Below are 27,625 nucleotides of genomic sequence, written 5' to 3'. Positions count from 1 at the left end.
GCCATTCGTTAAAAATAAACTAAATGCAGTTAACCAAACATAAGTTACAGTTAATTTTAAAAGTTACGCTGTAAAATCAGTGTGCAGTTTCCAAACAAACATTTTAGCGTACGTGAAGGATTTAACATGGATATTGGAACATGAGTGAAGTATAAAGGCATGTTTTAGGCTACATAATGGATAATAGTTATCCAATTAAATTTAGCAGACGCTTTTATCCAAAGCGACTTACAGTGCTTTCAGGCTAACAATTTTTACCTATCATGTGTTCCCGGGGAATCGAACCCCCAACCAATCAATGCTCTACCACTTGAGCTACAGGCAAACTATGTTATGCAAAAAAATGTTACAAAATATGGAAATATAATGTTTGCCACTATTTGTGTTTTATTAGTATGAGCACACACTGAGGGCACTGTGAGGTTAGAGTTTTATCTCACTGTGACCTCACATTGTGATCTCATCAAGAGTATCCTGGGAGCTCATGGTGACATCACTGTGACGTTTATTAGACTGTTTCCTACCTAAATCCTGTATTAGGCTACTCTGTTTTCTGTTACTTTGCACACTAATGATTTAGCTGCTTCATACATATGTTAAACCAAACATTAATCATTTGTGGTTTATATTTGTCTCTTTGTAGTTTGGACCACGGAGAACCTTTCAGAATCACATCCGGACTGAGGAAATGTAGGTCTTACATTTTATTGACACACACACACTCACAGACACACACTCTCTTCTTGTATCTCTCTTCTTGTGTTCAGATGCCTGTGATCTCACACTGGATCCAAACACAGCACACACTCAACTCGTCCTGTCTGAAGATTACAGGAGGATGACACATGTGAAAAAACCACAGCAGTATCCTGATCATCCAGAGAGATTTGAGCTCTATGAGCAGGTTCTGAGTCGAGAGAGTCTGACTGGACGCTGTTACTGGGAGGCTGAGCGGAGCGGGATGGCAGCTGATGTTGCAGTGACATACAAAGGAATCGAGAGGAAAGCAGGGAGTAATTGTTGGTTTGGATACAGTGATAAAACATGGAGTCTGTACTGCTCTGCCAATGAATTCACTGTCTGGCACAATAATATGAGCAGGAATATACCAGTCCGTTCATCCTCTAAGAGAATAGGAGTGTATCTGGACTGGTCAGCCGGCTCTCTGTCCTTCTACAGCGTCTCTGACACACACACACTCACACACTTACACACATTCAACACCACATTCACTGAACCCCTCTACGCTGGGTTCAAGGTTTATGATTCTGAACTGTCTCTGTGTCAGATTGAACAAACTGCTGTAAGAAACAACTGAGACATTGCAAGCAACGGAGGTGAGCACAAAGATTCACAAATACGTACATGTCAAAAAAGTATCAAACTTCTGTACAAAATAATGGCTTGATTAAATTATAATTTATTATCAAATAGGTTTTTAAGTTTATCATGTAGGTTAAAATATTGTTTTAGGAACTGTGTTTGTCAAACATTTCATTCCAGCATTGTCCCTCATACTGAGTTTACTGTACAAGACAATATGAAGAAAAGTAGCTCAGTTAGCCAGCATAAAGACTACTTTCTCACAAAAAGTTAAATAAAAAATGGGGAGAAGTTGGTCAAAAATATATACATTTTTTTTAACTGACAACCAGCTGTAACATTCAGACTATTTTTTAGCCTTTCGTGGTCTGAAAAAAAGGACATAACCATTTGAACAACACCAGACTGCATAAAAACCACTAAAATGTTGTATTAAGTATTTATTTATTTAATGTTTGTTATATTTATTTATTTATTTTTAATACATTGTCAATCTGTCAAAATATTTTTTTATAAATTACATCAATACTCAAAAGTAATTAAAAGCATGTTTTAAATATAAGTAATGCAATATCTGCCCATCTCTGAAAAACTGTATTTTTCAAGCATTCACAATTTTTTTTTTTATATTTCTCATGCATTTCATTGTCCAAGACCTCATAAAAAAAAAAAAAAATGAAAGATTCGCTGTTTATAGTCTGTTAGCTTTTATGATATGCTATTACTTGTGTTTGAACGAATCCATTTTCATGTTTTGTGATCTTATAAAAGCTACTGTAAAGTTTCCTCCCGCTGAATTGTCACCAGCTGTTAGATCAATGTGTTTTCTTTCTGTTCAGTAAACAAGGCATATAAAATCAGCGCTAAATGATTGTGTTTTCATGTTAACTAATAATTTTGTGTTTAATCTGCGTATAACACCAGTGTCATTGCAAAATCTTGGTATCTTAACCCTAAAACAGGCTAGAGTGCAAAAATATCAGCAAAAAAACAATCTTTTCATTTCACTCTTTATATAATTTGGACTTAAAACATTAAAACGATTTTTTTTTAAATATCTTTTATATTTTATATTTAATGTGTTGTGTCTCCCAAGGCACGTTGCCCTTTAAGTGTATAAAAAACAAAGTCATCTATAATTCTATGATTTATTTAATGCATACACATATGGGATATTCAAAATATGCTGCATGTATAACATGTCTAAGTGTCCTAAAATTGAAGCATAGACATATTCTGTATTTTTATTTATTTATTTATTTATTATTATTATTTTTCTAATGTTCTAGGAATTTTTTTCAGCGGCTAGTTTTATTTCAGTTCCCAGAATGTTCTGCTGAAAGGTAGGATAACATTCTCTAAAAACAAAAAAAAGTCTATTGATAACATTGTTACAACATTATCAAAAACCTTAATTAGAATATTAAGGGATAATGTTCTAAGAATGTTCTTAATAAACATTTTTAGAATGTTATTCTATTTTTTGAGAGAACGTTATGGGAATAAAAATAAAACTACCCGCTAAAAACATTGTTAGAACAATCCATGGGAATGTTCTTAGAACATTTTTAGAACCAAAAATATTCTAGCTGGGAAAACTACTGTCATACTGGAAATATAAGTGTGTGTGTGTGCACTGGTTTATGAGGTGGTTTATAATGATTTGGGTTTGACAGGTATTAGAATGTGAAGGTGGTTTATTATTTATCTAAAGTGAAAGTCGTGACATTTGAAAAATATGATAGCCCATACTCAGAATTTAACCCATCCAAGTGCACACACACCCGGAGCAGTGGGCAGCTATAGATCCAGCACCCGGGGAACCCGGTTCACCGGTTCTTTTATGCTCAGCGTTGTGACAAGTGGGGCGGGGCCGAGAGCCGTAGGAACGGGGCAAGGCCAGTGGAGTGAATGAGAAATGAGCGACACCTACTCGATCCACCGGTCTGGAGTCCCACGGAGGAGATGGAAGGATATAAAACAGGAGCGACGACAGTGAAGGACGAGAGAGGACCAGGTCCTAGGTTTTATTTGTTGTTGGTTTTGTTTGTGTGCGGCAGTCGTCCGTGAGGGGCTACCGCACTGTTTTGTCTTTATTTTATTATAAAAATCATTTGATTGTCCGCCGGTTCCCGCCTCCTCCTTCCCACAAGAACAACATTTATCTGAAATAGATATAATTTGAAACAATATACACTACTGTTCTAAAGTCTGGGGTTAGTAAGAATGTAAAGTATTTATTTCTTTTTTGGGGTTGAAATTAACTCAATTAATACTTTTATTCAGAAAGGATTCATTAAAATGATGAAAAGGGACAGTAAAGACATTTAAAATGTTACAAAAGATTAAATTTCAGATAGATGTTGTTCTTTTGAACTTTCTACTCATCAAAGAATCCTGAACACAATTTGTACACAACTGTTTTCAACACTGTTTCATATCTTCACCCACTGGTTCCTGAAATCACCTGAGAGCTGTTATTGAGAAATGAGTTGACTTCTGAGAATCTCCTGGACATGCCGATGTTAAACTTATGAGCTTTTATAAAGACTCATGTTTGCCCAGTTGTCTTGCACTCTTTGACTAATACCTGATCTCATCTCTATATTATCACTACAGCCTGATAGCATTTTTCCATCCTCTTGCTACTGTTTTATTAATAAAAAGGTCCTTAAACAGGTCCATTTGAAGTTACTGACTTTTCCTTTATCACTGCTTTATGTGACATTATGAAATAATTATTCCTGCCGCTGCTGAATCTGAATACCCTTCAGTGAGGCTGAAAGCCATCCAAATATTTTCTACTGTTTTTGAGAAATTTCAATGTATTTTGATATCACATGATTTTACGGCTCTTCAAGTGCTCTTTATATGAAGTCCCCGGTATATCTGCCATAGTCGCCCTTTTGGGTCTGCTGCTGTGTAGCTTATCTCTCTCTGTTATGCAACAGTGGACTGATTATTCTTTATCAACACAGAAGCCTGTTCTTTTATGTAAGCATGTTTTTAATAAATAGTATATAGTTATGCATATTATTATCAAATATATTGTGTATTTAAATTGTATATTGTGAGACTAAACCCCACCCCACCAAAAAAGGTAATTACTTAATCTGATGACATAACATTTTATTGATGTTGTTTAGTTTTTGTGCCAAGTTTAATTTTCATTCAGACTGTGTGCTCTCCCTGCTGAAAAATAAGAAAAACAATAGACACCATTACAAAATTTGTAATAGTTTTACTGTTTAAAATGGGACTTGTATTGGTTTTAATGCAAACTGTAATGGTTTCCGTGGGTCTCTACTGGTAATTAGTCGCCTTCTATTGGTGGCTTGTTAAAACCAATAAATCTTAATCGAATATGTCCCACAACACACTACAGAAAACATTGAAGTTGATGGTTTGTGATGGTATTTGTGGTGGAAAGCAATAACATTTTCTGTGATGGTTTAAAGGGGTTTTGTTCAGTTGTGCTGTCACCTTCATCACAGCTGCTCTAGAGTGATCTCACTTGAGTGTGATGATGCTCTGCGCCACTAGAGGAGCGCGAGTGTGTTTACATCTACTGTGAAGGAACACGTGATTAACTAGAAACGAAAGTGAAAGAGGATGAAAAGAAGAGACGCCATATCAAGGTTGTAAACCTGCCATTTCCAGGTTGTAAACCTGCCACATCTTTAAATCGCCTGTTTTGTGGTAAGTTAATAATGTATTTATTTATGTATTAAGAATTTACCAAGTAAGCTTGTATGTCTCCTTCACTGAGCTGCTGTTTTTGTGTTGCTGTTCTTTACACTGGATTTAAGACCTTGATCATTCCACAATTTAACAGTTCTGGCCGAAATGGCCGAGACGATAACTGAAGTGCGTAGCAGAGTTATTTTGAAATGCAGATTTTTTACTATTGAAGAGGACGAAGATGGGAAGAACTAGGAGACATGAGTAATAAATATTGAATATTTTACTTTAAACTGTAAATCCTAATTGTTGCAGTTTTGTAATATACTTCCAGTAGGATACAAGACTTAAAGAGTTTAGAACATCTCTTCTTACCAACTCATCATCCTAATCATCAAGAAAAAAAAAAAAAAAAAACTTAAACTATGTAGTATCCGAGTATCAGATATTAAATTGGCTTCTAAATTGGTGGTGGTTGAGGAGATTCTCCCCCTTTCACCTTTCATGTAAAGCACTTTGAGTACCCAGAAAAGCGCTATATAAATGATGAAATAATTGATTGTTATTAATTCTTATGTTTCTGGTTGATCTGAATGGGTTTGTTCTTCGTTTGGGAGTTTTCCCATGCATCAATTTTGCAAAGCATTCCTGAAAACTGAGTTCACGATTTAAGATTATTTTCCACATGCTTTAACAGATAGAAAATCTGAATTTCATGTACTCCTGTAAAAATGAGAAGCTGTTTTGGGGATTATTTTTTTTTTATATGGGATTTCATTTTTGCTGTGTCATTATGTACAGAAATAATGGTGTTTAATTGTACCCATTATTTGGGAATTTAGAAAACAGCATAGATTCTAAGGCTGTAGGTCAGTTTAATGAAAACACACACAGAGGTGCTATAACAGTCTGATTTTCAAATTATTTTTTTTCTTTTAGTTCTTTTTATCTTTATTTTATCTTTTAAACTATGTTTTCAACACTCTTTGACAGATGAGAGGACGTGAAGACACAGAAGATTAGGACGTTTCCTCTAAAATGAGTCAACAAGAGAAGAAAGAGGAGGACACTTCCTCTAAAATAAGCTGTGATCAACCCACACAGAGTCAGTCCTCTGCCTTCAGCAACTCAGAAATGACCTCTGACCCCAAGTAAGACATTCACCATTTCAGCATTTGACAGACATTTTTATTCACCTAAATGTACTTTTGTAGTGCATTAAACTATATAGTATGTTTGTGAAAAATTAAAGTAGTTCACTTTCAGAATGACAATTCTTTCATCATTTACCCACTCTCCACTTGTTTCAAACCCTTATGAGTTTCTTTCTTCTGTTGAAATGTTGATGAGCTCCATTGACTTCCATAGTATTTTTTTCTACTATTTTCTACTACTGTGAACTACTCCTTTAAGTTTTGTTTGTTGTTTATCAGCATCACAAGGATGAAGAAACTGAGATCAGAGTCTCCAGAACCAAGCAGTGTGTCTCTGAAGAGTGACAGATCTATGAAGAGACCCCCTGAACTCAGTGATTCAGCAGTGACCTCTGACTCTCTGTTAGTATAAGCATTTACTTGCTTTTTATTAGTTATTAGTTATTTTTTATAAGTTATATTGTGCATATCAGATGAATAATGTTTTAAATAATACACAGTAAAAGCCAGAGTGTTAAATTAACACTGCTCGGAGCATATATGGTCCCACTCTAAAAGAGTGTTAAAGTAACACTGAAGCTGTGTTAATATTCATAAGATAATTATGTGATTAATTACGTGCTGATTGATCATAAGTGATGAACACTGGATGTTAACAAGCAGAATCACTGAAGAAAAACGAAACACAAGAACTACTGACTTTAGCCACAGCCTTAGAAGAAATCAACTGAAATAAAATATATTAAATCGCTCAGTCGATCTCAGCAGATGATAAATCATCTCCACAAACAGCATCACCAACTTTGCGCAAATACTAATCAGTCTGAATTTAATGTGTCTAAAAAAATATAATTACAAATTAATAGAGGTTTAGATGTTATACAGCAAAATCTCCAGTGTTAATTTAACACTCTGAGGACTCATATAAATTCTGAAGCAGTGTTAAAAGTAACACTGAAGCAGAGTTTAAGTTAATGAGATAATTAAGAAGTTAATTGTGTTATGATTGACCATTATTGAAGACACCTGATGTTAACAAGCAGAATCACCAACCGAGAAAATCACGTTGTTATGTCACCATCATAGTGGTCAGTGTTTGCTTTAGTTTTTAAGTGAAGTGACATTCAGCCAAGTATGGTGACCCATACTCAGAATTTGTGCTCTGCATTTAACCCATCCGAAATGCACACACACAGAGCAGTGAACACACACACACACACACACTGTGAGCACACACCCGGAGCAGTGGGCAGCCATTTATGCTGCGGCGCCCGGGGAGCAGTTGGGGGTTCAATGCCTTGCTCAAGGACACCTAAGTCGTGGTATTGAAGGTGGAGAGAGAACTGTACATGCACTTACCCCACCCACAATTCCGTCCGGCCCGAGACTAGAACCCACAACCCTTCGATTGGGAGTCCAACCCTCTAACCATTAGGCCACGACTTCCCCTTTTTATCTTGACCCTACAATTATTTACTTTAGATTTTGTGTGGCTGTGGTAACTGAGTTATAACATACAGACAGGACAGACCGGAGCTAAGGCAATCATGTGGCATTGATAGTTGGTTTGAACTAATTGTCATGGAGTGACTTGAATGTCTGAGTTTGGGTTTCTTTAGTGCATATAAAAAAGTAAGAGATCCAGAATTTTTGGCACAATATGACATGTTTTTAAAAGTTAGTTCTTTAGTTTAGACACACAGACATCAAGAATCAGCGCGAGCATTACAACAACAGTGACCATCAAAAAAGCATGTCGTAGCCAATAAAAACTCATCCATGGCTCCCATCATGCATTGCGGCATGAATAAATTATGAGCTGAAATTTCTTTTAAACTTTTTATTCTAACTATATTTTATTTTTGCTGTTTTTATGTGAATTTTTAGTATCTAGTTTTGTGATGTTCAGAGTAGATCTGTTTATCTGAATATGCTGTTTGTCACCATTGTTGAGACACTTCTTTAATAAAAAAGAATCAGAATCACTTGCAAGAGGTGCTTACAAAATGTATCGAAATACAGACTTTTTCATTTTGGTAAAATCAATAATGGAAGTTTAACTTAGAGAAAAGAATGTAAATGAATTCAGTGATTTGGGTCAAACAATGGTTACATTATAACATAATCATTATAACATAATCATTATAACGTGATGACTTTTGCTCTTGGCTTGCCAAAATAATTTTAAATTTAAAAAGTAACAAGCAAAGATCCCAACTAAAGCAAACAATGACCACTATAATGGTGACACACAAATTGTGATTTTCTCGTTTGGTGATTCTGCTTGTTAACATCCAGTGTTCATCACTTATGATCAATCAGCACTTAATTTATTAAAATTTAATTTATTAAAATTAAATATGTACTTAATAATCATATTCAATATTCTAAAACCTGCCTCAGCTTGTTAAAATTATAGATTTTACTCAATTAACATACTTTTATATACCAAGCTGCTTTTGAACATAATCATCTCGCCTTACCCATACTGCATTTTCATATCTCAGAGTGGAATACATTTCAGGTGGTCTTTTAAGCATCACTGATCTAAGCTGAACTGTCTCTTTGCAGGAGCAAAATGCATGGCACAGATGCGATCAGCTCATCTTCTTCATCCCACTCTCAATCCCACATCAGACATGAAAGAACTGAAACAGTCCTACAGAAACACACACTGGAGACTGGAGACCTGCAGAGAGTCAAAGACCAGCACAAAACCAGCATGAAGATCAAGTATGAGAGTTTATTTGAGGGAACCAAATTCCAGGAGAATGAAACCCTACTGAACAGCATCTACACACAGCTCTACATTATAGAGGGAGAGGGAGAAGGAGTGAATGAAGAACATGAGGTTCTACAGATGGAGAAAACAGCTCGAACACAACACTCACAAGACACTCCAATATACTGCAATGACATATTTAAAGCCTCAGCTGAAGCAGGATCTGAGGAGAAAGAGCAGATCAAGACTGTTCTTACTAAAGGCATTGCTGGAATCGGAAAAACCGTCTCTGTGCAGAAGTTCATTCTGGACTGGGCCGAGGGAAAAGCCAATCAGGATGTAGATTTCATGTTTGTGCTTCCATTTCGAGAGCTGAACTTGATCCGAGATCATCAGTACAGTCTTCACAGACTTCTGCTGGACTTTCATCCTGAACTTCAAGATCTAGACTCACAGATTTATGAGCAGATCAAAGTTGTGTTCATCTTTGATGGTCTGGATGAAAGCAGGATCACACTGATGTTTTCAGACGCTCAGAAAGTTTGTCATGTGACTGAGACTTCATCAGTGGCTGTGTTGATATCCAACCTCATCAGAGGAGCACTGCTTCCCTCTGCTCTCATCTGGATCACCTCCAGACCAGCAGCAGCCAATCAGATCCCCTCTGAATACATCAACCGTCTGACAGAAATTCAGGGATTCACTGAGCCTCAGAAGGAGGAATATTTCAGGAAGAGAATCAGTGACCAGCATCAAGCCAGCAGAATCATCTCACACATCAGAAGAGCAAGAAGCCTCCACATCATGTGCCACATCCCCGTCTTCTGCTGGATCTCATCCACTGTGCTTCAGAAGCTCCTGGAAGAAGATCTGAGTGCAGAAATCCCTCAAACACTGACTGAAATGTACATTCACTTCCTGCTGATTCAGATCAACATGAGGAAGCAGAAGTATGAAGAGAGAGATCCAGAGAAACTCCTGCAGTCCAACAGAGAAGTGATTATGAAACTTGCTAAAGTGGCTTTCAAACAGCTGATGAAGGGTAATGTGATGTTCTATGAGGAGGACCTGATTGAGAGCGGCATAGATGTCACTGATGCCTCAGTGTATTCTGGGATTTGCACTGAGATCTTTAATGTGGAATCTGTGGTTCATCAGAGTAAAGTCTACAGCTTCATTCATTTGAGTGTTCAGGAGTTTCTCGCTGCATTATACGTGTTTTACCATTATGTAATAATGCATAAAGATACATTGCAGTTTTGTGATATAATGCATAATCTGCATAGAGATGCAGTTGATAAAGCTCTTGAGAGTGAGAATGGACATCTGGATCTGTTTCTGCGGTTCCTGCTGGGTATCTCACTGGAGTCCAATCAGAGACTCTTAAAGGATCTACTGACACACACAGAGAACAGCTCAGAGAGCATCAGGAGAACCACACAGTACATTAAAGAGAAGATCAAAGATGGACATGAACTCTCCACTGAAAGATCCATCAATCTGTTCCTCTGTCTGCTGGAAGTGAAAGATCAGACTCTGTCCAGAGAGATTCAGGAGTTTGTGAAATCAGACAAACACTCAGAGAAGAAACTCTCTCCTGCTCACTGCTCAACAATCTCCTACATGCTTCAGATGTCAGAGGAGCCACTGGATGAGCTGGACCTCAAGAAATACAACACATTAGATGAGGGAAGAAGAAGACTGATACCAGCTGTGATCAACTGCAGAAAAGTTCTGTGAGTGTTTAATCACATTTAGTGTCTTTTAGAGGAATTAAGCTAATATTATTGAAAAACCAGTTGTACAGTGAGGTTAATAATTTATTTTTCATTTGTTTTAATCTATTTTAGTCTTGCAGGCTGTAATCCTATTGCTCAGGATTGTGAAATTGTAGCTTCATCTTTAAAATCCTCAAACTGTGTCCTAAGAGAGCTGGATCTGAGTAACAATGACCTGAAGGACTCAGGAGTGAAGCTGCTCTCTGATGGATTGAAGAGTCCAAACTGTCATCTGGAGATACTGAGGTGTGGGAAAAAATAGATGTTTTAGCACTAATAGTTGTACTAACACTGTTTGATTGGGTTCCATAAGTTCCACTTTGTGCTGTTTACTTCAAAAACCAAAAGGCAAAAAATATGGTGGACTAGATTTTCTCATTAAAGAATACATTCAAACATTGTTGTAATGAGGATATTTTTTTGTAGATTTAGATACATTAACAGATGGACATGAGTTTCCCTTTTTTTATCAGACTGTTTTGTGAGTTTATAGGTTGTCTGGCTGTATGGTGACAGAGGAAGGCTGTGGTTATTTGTCTTCAGCTCTGAGTTCAAACCCCTCACACCTGAGGGAGCTGGATCTGAGCTACAATCACCCAGGACCATCAGGAGTACAACTACTCAAACACAAACTGCAGATACTCAAGTATGTCAGGCAGTTACGCAATTTGGGCCAACTTAGAGTGGTCTTAGGTCACACAGAAACCACACACCACTTTTTTGCCTCTTGACCAAAGGCCTTTTAGTTTGTGCACCCCATTAGCATTGTGTTTTTTAGTTTGAGTGTTGCTTGTGAAAAGAACACAACAGATGGCATGAAACTTTGTGTAGTGAGATTCAAGAAAACAAGCATGTATATACAAAGCAACACAGCAAACACTGGGGCTTAAATTCATAAAATAACTCAATAACCAAGATCAAGGTGAGAATAGTGAGGGACTAATGAGGAAAGACAAAATAACTACAAAATTTTTATTTTATGTCTTTCTTCATACTGTAACATATATATATATATATATATATATATATATATATATATATATATATATATATATATATATATATATATTTGTGTGTGTATGTTTTTGTCTCTCTTCAGTTTTGACCATGAGGGACATTTCAGAATCAGACCAGGACTGAGAAAATGTAAGTCCTCTCATACACACACACACACACACACACACACACACACCTGTGCATATTTTATGATGTCATAGATGATGTAATATCTCTTCTTGTGTTCAGATGCCTGTGATCTCACACTGGATCCAAACACAGCACACACTCAACTCATCCTGTCTGAAGACTACAAAAAAACAACATTTGTGAAAGATCATCAGCCGTATCCTGATCATCCAGACAGATTTGATGATCGGGAGCAGATCCTGTGTAAAGAGAGTCTGACTGGGCGCTGTTACTGGGAGGTTAAATGGGAAGGCTCAGGTAATGTAGCGATTACATATAAAGGAATCGGCAGGAAAGGTGGGATTGACTGTTATTTTGGATTCAATGAAAAGTCCTGGAGTATGAATTGTTCTGATACGACTTATACTGTCTGGTACAATAATAATAGCACTGATGTAATTGGCCCTTCAGCCCGCTCTAATAGAGTAGGAGTGTATGTAGATGTGTCGGCTGGCACTCTGTCCTTCTACAGTGTCTCTGACACACACACATTCACACACATATACACATTCAACACCACTTTCACTGAACCCCTCTACGCTGGATTTAGGGTTTATCCTGAATCTTCAGTGTCTTTGTGTCAGATTTGAAAACTCCTTGTGAAGAAACACAGACACATACAGAAGCCCATTTTCACATCAGAGAAAAACAATTTAAAGGTATTTGCAATTGTATATTTTGCATTGGCAACTTTCTGTCTCACAATTATGACATAGTCACAATTGCAAGACATGAAGCTGCAAATGTAAACTGTAGTCACATTGTAATGTATGAAGTTGGGTTGTGAGATGAAGTCAGATTGTAATATAAAGTTGCAGTTATGTCACAATTAAAAGAAAATGAATGGATAAAATGATATATGTACAGTACACATGGATATCAATAGTCATCAATTAAATATAGAGTACTGTGAGTTTGAAGCTGTAGGATTTTCTTGGCTGTGTTTGACTAAAAACTGTGAGAAAAAAAAAGTTGTGTTCAGTGCATTAGGGTCCCCTTCATCAAGCTATAGAGGACAACTTCCATAAGTGCAACTAAAAGAAAATTCACAATTGTATCACAGACTCACACTTTTTGTTTGACAGGGGAGACAATTGTAATGAAGTGTCAAATGAGGAAATAGAGCTGTTTATTTATTCATAACAAATAAAATTGTAAAACTTAATTTAATCGTTTTGCTGTTTGATTTTTGTCACTTCTTTTCTGAATGGTTTGAGGGGTTTGACCTGTACTCTACTGCATCAGCATCATCTCTTGTTGTGTTAGAGTCAGTGGAGGTTCATTATTCTTCATTTGGTGCATTAATTTGTTGTGATCTTATATAAATGCTACTGTAGATGCCATCATTGCTTCAGCAGGCCACATGCAGTTTCATCCTGTTGTATATGGCTTTGATTCAAATACAACTATGGAGGAATTTATTACATTTGTTTCAAGATGCAAAAGATGGTGAATGGCCTCCTGCATCTGATTCAGAGGTTCTGCTAAAATTTCATTTTGAAGCAAGTTTCTGTTATTGCATTCTATGATAGCAAACTGTCACAGTGTTGTCTTCCTGACGTTATTTCAACTAACTTGATTAAAAATAATTAGATTTGACATGTATTATTGACTATAGTACTGTAGTGCTGCAGTGTAACTGTATATGGTTGTAATGATCTATTTTATATTTCTTTTGCACTTATGGGGTTAACGCTGAGGGATTCAAGAAAGTGGAAGAGAGCACATAGAGATCACTGCTGTTTGGTCTATGAAGGTGCAACATCTCAGTATTGCTGTGTTCTTTCTATGCATTGTTTCCCTTTGAAAACATACAATGTGTAAACATATGTTGATAATTTAGCTGCATGAAAAGGAGGTGAAAAACAATGACATATTTATTCCTGAGAGGGACTGTTTTTTCATTAGATATGATGAGAATGTGTTCAGTATTGATATGTGATGAAGGAGAACACCCTATATGGTTCAATTTATAAGATCACAACAAATTAATGCACCAAATGAAGACTAATGAACCTCAATGAATCATTTGGCATGTGGGTTGTCATGGGAAAACACTGGGGGAAATCAAAAATAAAACTGAAGAGGCTGAACTGAGCGATGCCCTTGCAGCTGGAACTGCAATCACCTGCTCCTGTGATAGTTAATTATACCACTTATCCACACTGGATGAGGTTTTTCTGGCTACGCTAAACGCTACATGTACTGCCTTGCCACCTTCCTTCCTCACAACCAGTCCTGAAGGCTCAAACCCCTTATACTCAGGTAATGGGCACATATTTTTGTATACTGTAGCATGTAATTAACAGTGTATCCGTCTAGTTGCAAATTGTAATCTACAAGATTCTGTGTACTGTTTTTTTGGTCCAGTAATTACTATCTGTGTCTTATCCGAATTTAATAAGAGAAAATTATTGGTCATCCAATCTTTTACATTTTTAGCAAACTCTGTTAGTTTAGATAATTTGGATTCTTAATGCATTGCCACAGATTTCTCCTGCGGTTCGCAGTTTTTCGTTTGGTGTTTTGACACAGATTTCTCGTGGGGGTGGGCTTAACAGTCACAGTGATCTACTCTGATTGGATAGTGAGCTTCTGATGGACAGGTGCTGTCTGACCTGGAAGTACAGATGTCACTCAGTGGAGCGCATATTGGAAAGCTCTCGTGCTGATTAATTCTGGTCTCCACCACAAAAATATTTTTCACAGACAAAGTGAAATAAATTTATTTTAAGCTCATACACAGGTTCTACCCTGTAAAGAAGTTTATACACAGATTTAATCTGACATTGATCTTACATGCTCTTTTTGTTCGAGTTCTGTAGAAACTGTACACTTATTTCGGTCATGTCACTGCATTCAGAAACTTTGGGATGATATTGGTGTGTTTGTCAAGTGTAAGATTTTGCCTGGCTTCTCAGTACATATGAAAAACATTATATTCGGGTATTATGACTCCGACCCCACAAACGAAAATATTCCAAACAAATTCTCCAACTGTAAACCTGTCTTCTCTGTTTTCCTAAAAGTTTCTATAACTATTATAATTTAGTTTAAACACATTGTGTTTTTACTGTAACAATTATGGTCACTTGTAGTTCATCTGTTTTCAGTGTAGTGAAAGATGTGTTTATTATTATTACTATTATTATTATTATTATTATTATTACTACTCAAAAACAATTAAAACTGCTAAATTGTGGAAATTATTATTCATTATTCTACTGTGGTTTGTTTGTATATGTTGTTATTTTGCTTAAAATACAAAATTCAAAACAAAATTCTGGTTGAGTTATTATTTTAATAATTTATTTAATATTTCATTTATTTTTCACTGTTAAATATCACAAACATAAGGTTAACTTTCTAAAATGTATGGAATGTTACATTGGCAGTTGTTCATTGGTAAAACAAACATGAACAAAAGGCAGAAGCCCTCAAAATATGGATTGTTGATGTCTGTTGTGCAAATTGCTAAAAGATTACAATATATACATAATAATAATAATAATTATATATATATATATATATATATATATATATATATATATATATATATATATATATATATATATATATAAATATATATATATATATATATATATATAATTATTATTTTTATTTCTACTAGGTAAAAGTAACAAAGATAAAAGTACAGAACATATTAACATAGTACGAACATTAACATTAGTACGAAGAGGTGACATAACTTGCAAAGCACCCTTTATACATGTACATAACAATTAACAATACAAAACGAAAGTATGGTGGCGGTTATGTATTTCCGATCTTGAGTGGAGCTCCACTCGCCCCTATAGAGGTGACGTAATTTTTCGGGAAAGTGTTGCCCGGACCAACATGGCGGCCGCGACCCTCTTGCTATGACGTCCACTTCGCAGCGTACTAACTGTCGAGTGGAACACGCCCCAAAGTCACACACGGAAAAGATCTGAAACGAAACTAACCCTGTGTGTTTAAATCCGAAGACTGTATTCTGTGGTAAGTTTAGAAGTTATTATTTATGTTGTAATGCAGGCTATACAGGAACTTATCTGCCATTTAGGTTTCTCCGCTTTCTTCCAAACCAGAACATTCACAGTGTGTGCAAACGTAGTTACTAAAATGGAAACGTAGTAAGACTGATCAGTTGATTAAATATTTAGACTGAATGCATGGCGTAACGTTGTTTTAAAAAAAGGAGGAGGAGCAGGACTTTTGGTTTAATTGATCAAGAGAGAACTAATTATGTTTTTGTCTTTACATCTATTGTAACTCAGTAATTTATTAGTCCTGAGATTCCAATATCAGAGATCTGCGTTAATGTGGTTGAACAATTAAGCGTATCAGATGATTCTAATTCGAAATTCTTGAATAGCTTTAAAAAATATATTAACTAATATAATAGTTTGGAGTGAGCTGCAAATTTCTGTCTTACTTCGTGTCTGAAAGTTAAAATGTATATTTGCCAGTTTTACTGCAAATTTGTTGATGTCCTGTTGACGATAATTAGCATATAAAGGTCTTAAATCAGGAGAAAGAGGTGGAGAACACAGCTGGAAAATGAGTCACTGCGAGGAGAGGAAGGAGAAGAAAGAAGAGTATGGCGCAGGACCCAGCTGTGTGTCATTGAAGAGTGATCAGTCCATGCCCAACCCCAATAATTTCAGTGATGGAGCAGTGACCTCTGACCTCAGGTAAAATAAGAGAACGATTTACATGTATGCATTTGGCAGATGCTTTTATTCAAAACAATTTCTAATGCAGTCAAGCTACTCAGTGCAACACTAGCTGGTATTTGGGACAAGAAATTGATAGACAAATAGTAGCTAGGTACAGAATTAGTAAATAAAATAATAAGAAGAAAGAAAATAGTTGTTTTCACAAAACAGTACATACTGTTTAAAAGCAGCTTATCAGAAAGGTATCTTATTGTCTAAAGAGAAATGCCCAAATTAAATGTTTCTTAATTCCAGTGCAAGAGACCCATATCCCAAAATGCTGTACGTCTCATGTTAAATAGGCAGACAAGACAGAAATCTAAAATATCTTGGGAGGTGGTTCCTGAAGAGTGGGGCCAATATGTATTTGGTAAATTGGATCACAAGTAAACAACAGAAACACATTCCTGTTCACACCTGGTGTATTTGTCTGCCTCTCTTGTCCTCTTATGACCACTTCTTAGCTGATTTATTTGAGGGGAGGGTCTATTAGGGGGATACTCTTAATTTCATCAGTACAACTTTGGGAGGTTTAAATGTCTCTACACACTAATGTTATCAGTTTTAATTATTGTGCTGTTGTTAGCAAACAGATAATGCTGTATGTATTTAAGCATTTTCATATTTTTCAGTCTAAAGGATAAAATGAGCTCACACAACTTACATATCAAAGGATGTGACTGAAAAATATAAGGAAAACAACAAATTTGACTAAAGCAATTTAACATCTTGTTGCACAGTCATTATCAGTAGATGGGGAGTTGGACTTGGTCTTTTGCGGCAGATCAAACACATCTGATCAAATGTGTTTTTGGCTATCTCTTGAAGTGGTCAAAAGTGGACATTCTCAAAACCAGGTTTAAAAATGGAAAAAAATTCAGTCTGTTCATTCCGAACAGAACTGGTATTATAACGTTTCCGTTCCTACGTCCCTCATTAAACATTACAGTTCCTAAACTGGTTTAATTTGTAAAAAAACAAGGGTTAATAATGTTATTTTTCATTTACATACACTTTAAACAAGTGTATAATCAGACTCATTTTCACTCAAAAATAACATAGTCTAGCACACTTAAACATTTAATGCATAACATGGTTAAACCACAACAGAAATGTATCTCCATTAATTATAAAGCATAAACACCTGGAAAAGTATTGACCCATTTTACTGAACTGTTCGTACTGAACAATCAAAGGTCTTCTTTTCAGAATAGTGATAACGTTCTGTGTACATAACCTTCTTGCAACACTACTTGTTTTAGAAATTAAATGAATTAAAAAAATTTAACTGGATAACCATTGTTCTTTTAATGCACCATCAACTGCTAATTTCAAAGTAGGCTATAATGCTTAAAACCCAACGCGACACATCCTTGCATTACAGAATCAAATTCAGTTAGCTAATTAAGCTTGACCATTTAATGTAATATAACATTGTAAAATAAAACCACAATAACAATTCTACAATTTAATAAGAATAATTATAGAATAATAACCTAAGAAAAAAAAATCTATATCTAGGATCAAGAAGTAAAGCAGCCACAAAAGCGTCATTGTCAAAGAGTGCTGTTTGTCATGATTTGAGACACTGAACAAGGTGTTTTGCAAAGGGATTGTCAACTCTGTTGGTTACACAGTACACACTGAAGCCAAACACCGTAGAAGTCACCCGCTGTGAGCTGGTCGGATAGGAGGCTTTCCGTAGCAGTTTTCGCTGGTTTCAGTGCACGCACCAAGCTGGATATTGCCTTCCATTCACTCTCACCTAAATGCACTTCTTTAATATTCGGTGACATGTCCTCACAAAAATTCCTGAGCTCTAAAAGCTGCTCCAGCATATCATGTGTAGAATGCCAGAGCGTTGGACAGTCAACAACTGCCCTTTTGTGCCCCATTCTCTTAAGAAGAGGGACAACATTTTGTGTGCGCAACTTTTTTGCAACACTTCTCGCTTTAGAAATCAAATTGGATGACCGTTTCTCTTTTAATGCGTCATCAACTGCTAACTGCAGGGTATGAGCCGAGCACCTCACACTGCGCAATACATTTCTCGATATTTCAGAGTTAAAGTTCAATTACCAAATCAGTAGTTTCGCCCTGGATTGCAGCCCGTGGGATCAATTTCATTCACTTCAGATGGGGTCTCCTCTTGCATATCAGATAGTAAAGACACTACCTTTAACATTTTAGCTCCATTATCTGACGTCATTGAGTGAATTGAGCATCTGGCGCGAATGGTGCTTTTTGTGCACTTATTCGCGTCTGCCACACAAATTTTTGAACTTTGACGTCAATTCGCACCACGTTAACCAATCAGGAGCCTGCTCCGGAGTCACTCATTCAACATGGAGGAATGACTGATGTTGTCAGTGAGCAGTCAACCAGAGCTATATGACACAAGACAGGAATAAAAACGACCTCGCTTGGAAGAGTGTGTTGTAAATACACATTTAACTTTTGAGTCACGTACACGTTTATTGACCCGCTGCCTTTCCGCCGTTTTTCACAACAATTTTACCCCTAATATAGCCTACAGCTACTTTTCGCTAACAAGATAATGTGTTTATTCAGAGGAAGTGTGCGGGAAAAGTGGAAAAGACCCGAGTGCTCGATCAACATCAGCCATCTTGCAAACAGACAACCATAAGCATTAGTAAGCATTAGTAACCTTCCCTTTAACTCATTCTTGAGCTTTTCCCTTCCCACCTGAGCAAAATTTGGCACCATATCATGGATATTTGATGAGTTGATGGCAAGCTAATTTCCTATAGCCTCTTGTATTGGCTTGACAGTTTTTCTGAAGCCGGTGTCTTCCATTAATGTTAATGGTGGTCTCCCGTTGACAGTTACTAGTTCTAGGCATGCAACTTTTAGAACATCAGGATTCATTTGAATATGCAGGTCTGTTGTCTTTGGCTTTTTCACTATGACCACGTCGAGGGTTGTCTGTCCATCTGCTGTAGATGCTGATCTTTTAATGCTGCTTGAAATAGCATACTCTGCTGGATGTTTACGCTGAATATGCCTCTGCAAGTTTTCCTCCGTGATTGCCACCTATTTCTGCCCTGCATCCCTCAATATTGCAGACAGGTTTGTTAGCCGATTTTTCATAGGAGAAATACTGCCGAAAAGTATTGTCTTCGTGGCAACCCATCTAAAAAAAAGTCATTGACAGTGGTATAAGTTAATAGGCCAATTTGGACTTTTTTACGTTCTAAAAATTAGCTCACATTAATTACAGAAAAGAAACCATAACAGTTTTCATTACTACGTAAAGCTAATCTTAATGTTTCTAAGCATGTCTTATTTAAGCATACCTCTGAAAATTTGATGGGTAGCCAACTTTGTGGTTAAAGACAAATCTAATCAGGAGAAATGGACTGCCTATGACTGCTGCGCGGCATTTTTACTCACGCTCAATGCTTCATCGTCACATGCTCAACTATTCTATTGTGATTTGTCACTGTCTAATTAAAATATTAAAGTGAATGATAAAATAACGTTATAAACCGGTTAATGGTAATTTCAAATAAGTGTTTCTGTTCCAAACGATTAAAATGTATTTAGTTTTCGTTTCTGTTTTTGTTCCTGTAAAAATTTTGTTCTTTCCGGTTTCCGTTTTCGTTCCTTGAACCGGTCTGGAGCCCTGCTCACAACCTAGTTTACATCTGTATTTAACAATATCCCATCTGAATTTGCATAATAATATCCAGTGTAAACAGGACCTACTGTAAATGTTTAGACAGTGAAGAAAAAAGCATTGAGAAGAAGTCAGAGCTGTGGGAGTCTGTCCTCATTTGGCATTAAATAATTGTGCATCTACACTGTAAAACATTTCTTGTTGTTTTTACAAAAACTTTTTGGCAGCTGTGGTTGCCAGAATAATTTTGTAAAAATACAGAAAACTGTAAACACATTTACGTCAAAAACTGTTAATTTTACAATATAAAGCTGTAATTTACAAACAAGAAAATGTGAATATAAACCAGTAAATTCAACAACACACAAAATGAAATCTGTTTTGTACCTTGAAAATACTGACAACCACCATAATAATAAAGATGGTACTGTATAAGAGAAAGCCACATGAAGTATCAAAGCTCATCACAAGTAGCTTCACCACAAGCAGAAGTATATATTAACATATAGAAGGTGCACATTTATGGAAACACAAAACACCATCATGGTAACACACGTGATACTTAAATAATGCAAAAAACTTTCATTAAGCAACAGAAGATGTAACATAAAGCTCAAATGTACATAACTGATAACAGGAACTATTTAAAAACATGATTATTTAAACAAAATACTTTCAAACGTGGAGTGTCACGCAGGGAATTCTGGGAATATCAGTTTACAGTTTTAGACTGTAAATTATACATTGATTTGTTATTTTTTTACTTCTAAAAGCTGTATAATTAACAGAATTTTACTGTAAATTTACATTAAATGCTTTGTTAGATCTTTTACAGTTTTTCCCTGTATATAGTACGGGAACTTACTGTTAACCTATTATCATTTTTTTTCCGTAGCGTTTTTACAAAATTTTACATTTAAAATTACACTTATTTTTTACAGTGTAGTTACATCATATGTGTAATGCAAGAATGAAATAAATTATTCATAACTGTTTAAGTATTTAAAGACTGGTAGGTTCCTTAAGTACACAAGAGATGTATAGACCATTGTAAAGACCACCCAATGGCCTGTGACTGAATCCACTGGAATGGGTGAAAATATTCTGTATCCATTTTACTTTAAATTGTTTAACTTTTAGCCAGCTCTGTGCTTAATCTGACTCCAATTTCAGATAATTATAAACAAATTATAGATTACTATTAATTTTGTTCTGCTTTTAATTTGGATATCCGATCAGTCCATTGTGGTGGGTCAGAAACTGTGGAATGATCTACCCCATGCATATTAGGTTGTTCCAGTCTTTCTCAACCTTTAAATTGAAATTGATTTTACTATCTTTAAATTATAATGCTGTTTGACATTTTTTTAAGCTTAAATTTAGTTGATGTTTGTTTGTGTCTTTTGTATGTTGTGATCAGATCTGTGCCGTCCTCTGCATCCCACTATCAGACCCACATCATGGAGGACAAAACTGAAGCACACCTACAGAAACACACACTGGAGACTGGAAACCTGCAGAGAGTCAAAGACAAGCATAAAACCAGCATGAAGAACAAGTATGAGAGATTATTTGAGGGAAAGAAATTCCAGGAGAATGAAACCCTCCTGAACAGGATCTACACACAGCTCTACATCATAGAGGGAGAGAGAGAAGGAGTGAATGAAGAACATGAGGTTTTACAGATGGAGAAAACAGCCAGAACACAACACTCACAAGACACTGAAATCGACTGCAATGACATCTTTAAAGCCTCCGCTGAAGCAGGATCTGAGGAGAAAGAGCAGATCAAGACTGTTCTTACTAAAGGCATCGCTGGAATCGGAAAAACCGTCTCTGTGCAGAAGTTCATTCTGGACTGGGCCGAGGGAAAAGCCAATCAGGATGTAGATTTCATGTTTGTGCTTCCATTTCGAGAGCTGAACTTGATCCAAGATCATCAGTACAGTCTTCACAGACTTCTGCTGGACTTTCATCCTGAACTTCAAGATCTGGACTCACAGATTTATGAGGAGTGTAAAGTTGTGTTCATCTTTGATGGTCTGGATGAAAGCAGAATCCAACTGATGTTTTCAGGTGATCAGAAAGTTTGTGATGTGACTGAGACTCCTTCAGTGGCTGTGTTGATGTCAAAGCTCATGAAAGGAGAGCTGCTTCCCTCTGCTCTCATCTGGATCACCTCCAGACCAGCAGCAGCCAATCAGATCCCTTCCAAATACATCCACCGTCTGACAGAAATTCAGGGATTCACTGAGCCTCAGAAGGAGGAATATTTCAGGAAGAGAATCAGTGACCAGCATCAAGCCAGCAGAATCATCTCACACATCAGAAGAGCAAGAAGCCTCAACATCATGTGCCACATCCCCGTCTTCTGCTGGATCTCATCCACTGTGCTTCAGAAGCTACTGGAAGAAGATCTGAGTGCAGAAATCCCTCAAACTCTGACTGAAATGTACATCCACTTCCTGCTGATTCAGATCAACATGAGGACGCAGAAGTATGAAGAGAGAGATCCAGAGAAACTCCTGCAGTCCAACAGAGAAGTGATTGTGAAACTTGCTGAAGTGGCTTTCAAACAGCTGATGAAGGGTAATGTGATGTTCTATGAGGAGGACCTGATTGAGAGCGGCATAGACATCACTGATGCCTCAGTGTATTCTGGGATTTGCACTGAGATCTTTAAGGAGGAATCTGTGATTCATCAGAGGAAAGTCTACAGCTTCATTCATCTGAGCGTTCAGGAGTTTCTCTCTGCTTTCTATGCATTTTACTATTATGTAATTATGCATATTGATACATTGCAGTTTAGTGATGTGATGCACAATCTGCATAGAGATGCAGTAGATAAAGCTCTTGAGAGTAAAATTGGACATTTGGATCTGTTCCTGCGGTTCCTGCTGGGCGTCTCACTGGAGTCCAATCAGAGACTCTTACAGGATCTACTGACACACACAGAGAACAGCTCAGAGAGCATCAGGAGAACCACACGGTACATTAAAGAGAAGATCAAAGATGGACATGAACTCTCCACTGAAAGATCCATCAATCTGTTCCTCTGTCTGCTGGAAGTGAAAGATCAGAGTCTGTCCAGAGAGATTCAGGAGTTTGTGAAATCAGACAAACACTCAGAGAAGAAACTCTCTCCTGCTCACTGCTCAACAATCGCCTACATGCTTCAGATGTCAGAGGAGCCACTGGATGAGCTGGACCTCAAGAAATACAACACATCAGATAAGGGAAGAAGAAGACTCATACCAGCTGTGATCAACTGCAGAAAAGCGCTGTAAGTGTTTTCTCATGTCTCAATCATTTCATTTGAATTTACAAAAATAAGCTGATATTAGTTATCATGTGTTCTGCTCTCTTTCAGTCTTGCTTGCTGTAATGTCACTGCTCAGTCCTGTACAATTGTGGCATCAGCCCTACAATCCTCAAACTGTGTCCTGAGACATCTGGATCTGAGTAACAATGACCTGCAGGATTTAGGAGTGAAGCTGATCTCTGATGGTCTAAAAAATGCCAACTGTCAACTGGAGATACTGAGGTATTACGAACATATACGAGATGATGTACAGACAGCCCGTCGTAATGTTGATGGGTTTCTGTAGATGATCTGACTGTGTGTGTCTGTAGTTGATCTTAATGTGTGTGTCTGTAGGTTGTCTGGCTGTATGGTGACAGAGGAAGGCTGTGGTTATTTGTCTTCAGCTCTGAGTTCAAACCCCTCACACCTGAGGGAGCTAGATCTGAGCTACAATCACCCAGGACCATCGGGAGTACAACTACTCAAACACAAACTGGAGGATCCAAATTATAAACTGCAGATACTCAAGTATGTGGGGCAGTTATGACTCATATGTGTATCTGTATGTGATCTGGGTTACCTAAGAGGGAATTTGTGCAGCTTGCTTAGAGAAGACTTTTAAAAAGGGACCCATGAAGGAAGGTGCAGACAAGGATCTAAGTGCAGAATGATTTAATGAACAAAACCATCAGGAACCAAGGAATATGCATGGCAGGAACACAAACATCTAACATCTAACAAACATTATACAGTCATGCCCACAAATATTGGCACCCTTGGCAAATATGACCAAATAAGGCTGTGAAAATTAATCTGCATTGTTAATCCTTTTGATTTTTTTATTAAAACGGAGGGGAAATATCATTATGGCCACAATTAAGGACACGCTTTTATTGAATTAATTTTTAAACCTCCATTTGCCAGTTTAATAGCTTAAAACTGTCTCCAATAATGCCTGATGAGGTTAAAGAACACCTGACAAGAGATCAGAGACCATTCCGTCATCCAGAATCACTGCAGAGCATGCTGGGAGCCATGCATGAGTTTTGTACTACAATAGTACCCAGCATGCATTGCAGCATGTTTTTTTCGTCACCATTGTAGAGGTTCATATTCTGATTATTGATGTCCGTGTTTGACCAATTACTGGCATAGAAGAAAAATGTATGTGTACAAAAGTTTAGAAAGTCATTTTTATATTAACTGATTATCACAGAATCACTGGCTCTTGGTGTCACTTCTACTAATTACACAACACTTATTTCATCAGAGATTAGACGCCATACAGATCAATAATTGATGATTATCATCACCAATATAAAGTATAACAATCTACACCTAGGTACAGGTTAACACCTGATGGCATTTCTTCTGGGCTATTGAGTTACAACAAATGTGTTTTAGAAACACACGGTTATAACAGCCAGAGAAAAGACTAAGACAGAAGTCAAGGGTCAAGAGCCCAACTAAAGCAAACACTGATCTCTAACATGGTTACTTCAAATGAAACAATGAATCAACATCTAAACCTTAGTTCATTCTCAATAAGATCTTCTGTAGACGTCTGACAGAAATAAAGTCAGTCTGGTTATTAATAAGTGGAGCTGGTGATGCTGTTTGTGGGGTTGTTTAATCAGATCTTGAGAGATTTCATGTATTTTATTTCAGTTGATTTCATCTAAGTCTGTGTCTGAAGTCAGTTGTAGTAGTTCTTGTGTTTCTCTTTTCTTCAGTGATTCTGTTTGTTAGCAGCAGCTGTTCATCACTAATTCTCAATCAGCACTTAGTTAATCAATTAATTACTTAATTGCAATGTATAGCTTCTTTTCTGAACTCAACTGAATTAAGTAAAGAGTATTTATAACTGTTAGTTTTAAAACTTAAATGGTTTAAGGCAATCAGTTTCCTCAAATGGTTTGAGTTAACATAACTTGTCAGGTTTGAGTGAGGCTGTGTTTGAAGTCAGCTGTAGTTCCTTTCTCTCTTTTCTTCTCTAATTCTGTTTAACAGCAGCTGTTCATCACTAATGCTCAGTTATCACTCAATTATTTGTTTTATTAATCACTTCATTATTTAATTGCAATGTAAATCTTCTTTCAGTGAACTCAACTGAATTAAGTTCAAAGTACTTAAATGGTTTAAGGCAATCAGTTTGTCAGGTTTTTAAGGATATCTGTTTACTCAAACGGTTTGAGTTAAGTTACTTGTCGGGTTTTACAGGGTTCAGGTCAGAGGACTGGAATGGCTATAGCAGAAGCTTGGTTTTGAGCTCAGTGACCCACTTCTGTGTTGTTTTTGAGGTTTGTGTTTGGATTATTGTACGGTTGAATGATCCAAACATGGCCCATTATAAGATTTCTAACAGAGTCAGTCACTTTTTGATTTTTTATCTGTTGGTATTTAATAGAATCCATGATGCCATGTGTCTAAACAAGATGTCCAGGACCTCCAGCAGAAATATAGGCCCATAACATCAAAAATAGAGCAGTATATTTCATTGTACACATGGGGTATTTTTTCAGTGTTAATTTCGTTGACTAAATATTTTCGTCATTATTTTCGTCACAAATATATTTTTGCGGACGAAAAAGAAACGAAAACTAAAATAGAAGGCACTGATGGAGACTAAAACTATGACTAAATTGATTGACATTATCGTCAACGAATAAAGGACGAGACGAAAATAGACTGTGACGAAAATCAAATCCGCAAACGGGAGAAATGCGAGGAATGAGCAAAAGAACCGGCAAAACGGAACAGGCGAGACTGCATGAGAGAAGAGAACCAATCCGAGCCTGACTTATTGAGACGTGAAGCGAAGGTTTTCAGTTTTTAAATGAGCTCCCGGGAAGTCGGCATTCGAAGAGGTGATGTCTAAAAAAGCGACAAAATGTCCACAGCTCACTTCACGTTTGACGACGAACTAAACAAAACAAAGCGTAAAGCATGCGGAGCGCTCATTCGTGGCAAGAACACAACAAATTTGAAAAGACATTCACAGACGAGCCACCCGGATATTTTCTCAAATGTAATTTCACAACGATGTTCTTTTGTTTATTAAGCTAAGCAAAATTGGAAGACTGCAGTGCGTAGATGTTGTAGCATTAAATATTACGAACTGAAAAGTACTGTAAAATAGCCCCTTCTTCAAGTTAGATGAGAGCACAATACTAATACGTAATATTATGATACATACATTTGATTAATACCAATATTTAGTATATTTTATAATGTTCTACTTGTTGACAATATCACAAATATTTCTATATTAGTAATGTGAAACGTGAATGTTCAAATCCTATCATTATACATACTAATCTAGCAATATTGTAGTATTTAAAACATACAATATTGCTAGACAAATGAATACCTTATAAAATCTTGTTACTTTTTTTATCCACCCAACTTATTAAATATTTACTTTAAATGTATGCACTTATTGTTCAGCTCAGCTGTAAGCTTTAAGGTCCTGGACCTAACTTTATTTTTCTTTTGTTGATGGTCAATTGGCAGCTAGTTATTGTTTACATTATCATGACAGTGTTTGTTGCTGCATAAAAGCTTTTGAATCGAAATAAAGACACAGTTGTGTTGAAATAAAGTTGAATTTGTGTTTTATATATTTTGGTTAAGTTTGTTTCCTATACCAGCTGTAAAAAATTGTCTAGTAAGTCTGTTATTGATTTTAGTCTTATTTTAGTCGATTAAAATACCAAGCAATTTTAGTCGACTAAAATACCAAGCAATTTTAGTCGACTAAAATACCAAGCAATTTTAGTCGACTAAAATACCAAGCAATTTTAGTCGACTAAAATACCAAGCAATTTTAGTCGACTAAAATAAGACTAAAATTAAAAAAAATCAGATGACTAAAACTTGACTAAAACTAAAAAGAATTATAGTCAAAAGACTAAGACTAAAACTAAATTAAAATTTTGTGTCAAAATTAACACTGTATTTTTTATCCCTGTTTTCACCAAACCCATCTTGAGTGTTTGCTGCTAAAAAGCTAATTTTTAGTTTCATCTGATCATAGAAGCCAGTTCCATTTGAAGTTCCAGTCGTGTCTGATAACTGAATATGCTTTAGTTTGTTCTGCAATTCTCCAGCTCTGATCCTT

General features: G+C 36.4%; 1 protein-coding gene across 15 annotated transcripts in view; it reads left to right on the top strand.

Moving 5' to 3' along the window:
• Nucleotides 1-27,625, top strand: part of LOC127949407 (NACHT, LRR and PYD domains-containing protein 3) — a 156,056-nt gene that overhangs the window by 49,876 nt on the left and 78,555 nt on the right. For 2 of the 15 annotated variants that reach the window (XM_052546636.1, XM_052546628.1), the window contains exons 6-8: nucleotides 11,152-11,304; nucleotides 11,758-11,804; nucleotides 11,904-13,008. The exons of 3 other annotated variants lie outside the window; for them this stretch is intronic. In XM_052546636.1, coding sequence (XP_052402596.1) covers nucleotides 11,152-11,304; nucleotides 11,758-11,804; nucleotides 11,904-12,433 — 730 coding nt within the window. In that variant the 3' untranslated portion in view covers nucleotides 12,434-13,008. Of the gene's footprint in view, nucleotides 1-643; nucleotides 691-767; nucleotides 2,184-4,900; nucleotides 5,023-5,997; nucleotides 6,156-6,437; nucleotides 6,561-8,729; nucleotides 10,617-10,730; nucleotides 10,905-11,151; nucleotides 11,305-11,757; nucleotides 11,805-11,903; nucleotides 13,009-15,700; nucleotides 15,843-16,353; nucleotides 16,538-21,621; nucleotides 23,485-23,571; nucleotides 23,746-23,859; nucleotides 24,034-27,625 lie in introns of those variants that run through there. 10 more of the 15 variants (XM_052546632.1, XM_052546627.1, XM_052546633.1 and 7 more) reach the window with 10 other exon arrangements.

The sequence above is a fragment of the Carassius gibelio genome, chromosome B1 (genome assembly GCF_023724105.1).
Source record: "Carassius gibelio isolate Cgi1373 ecotype wild population from Czech Republic chromosome B1, carGib1.2-hapl.c, whole genome shotgun sequence".
NCBI lineage: Eukaryota > Metazoa > Chordata > Actinopteri > Cypriniformes > Cyprinidae > Carassius > Carassius gibelio.
This window is presented reverse-complemented; position numbering and strand designations above follow the sequence as displayed.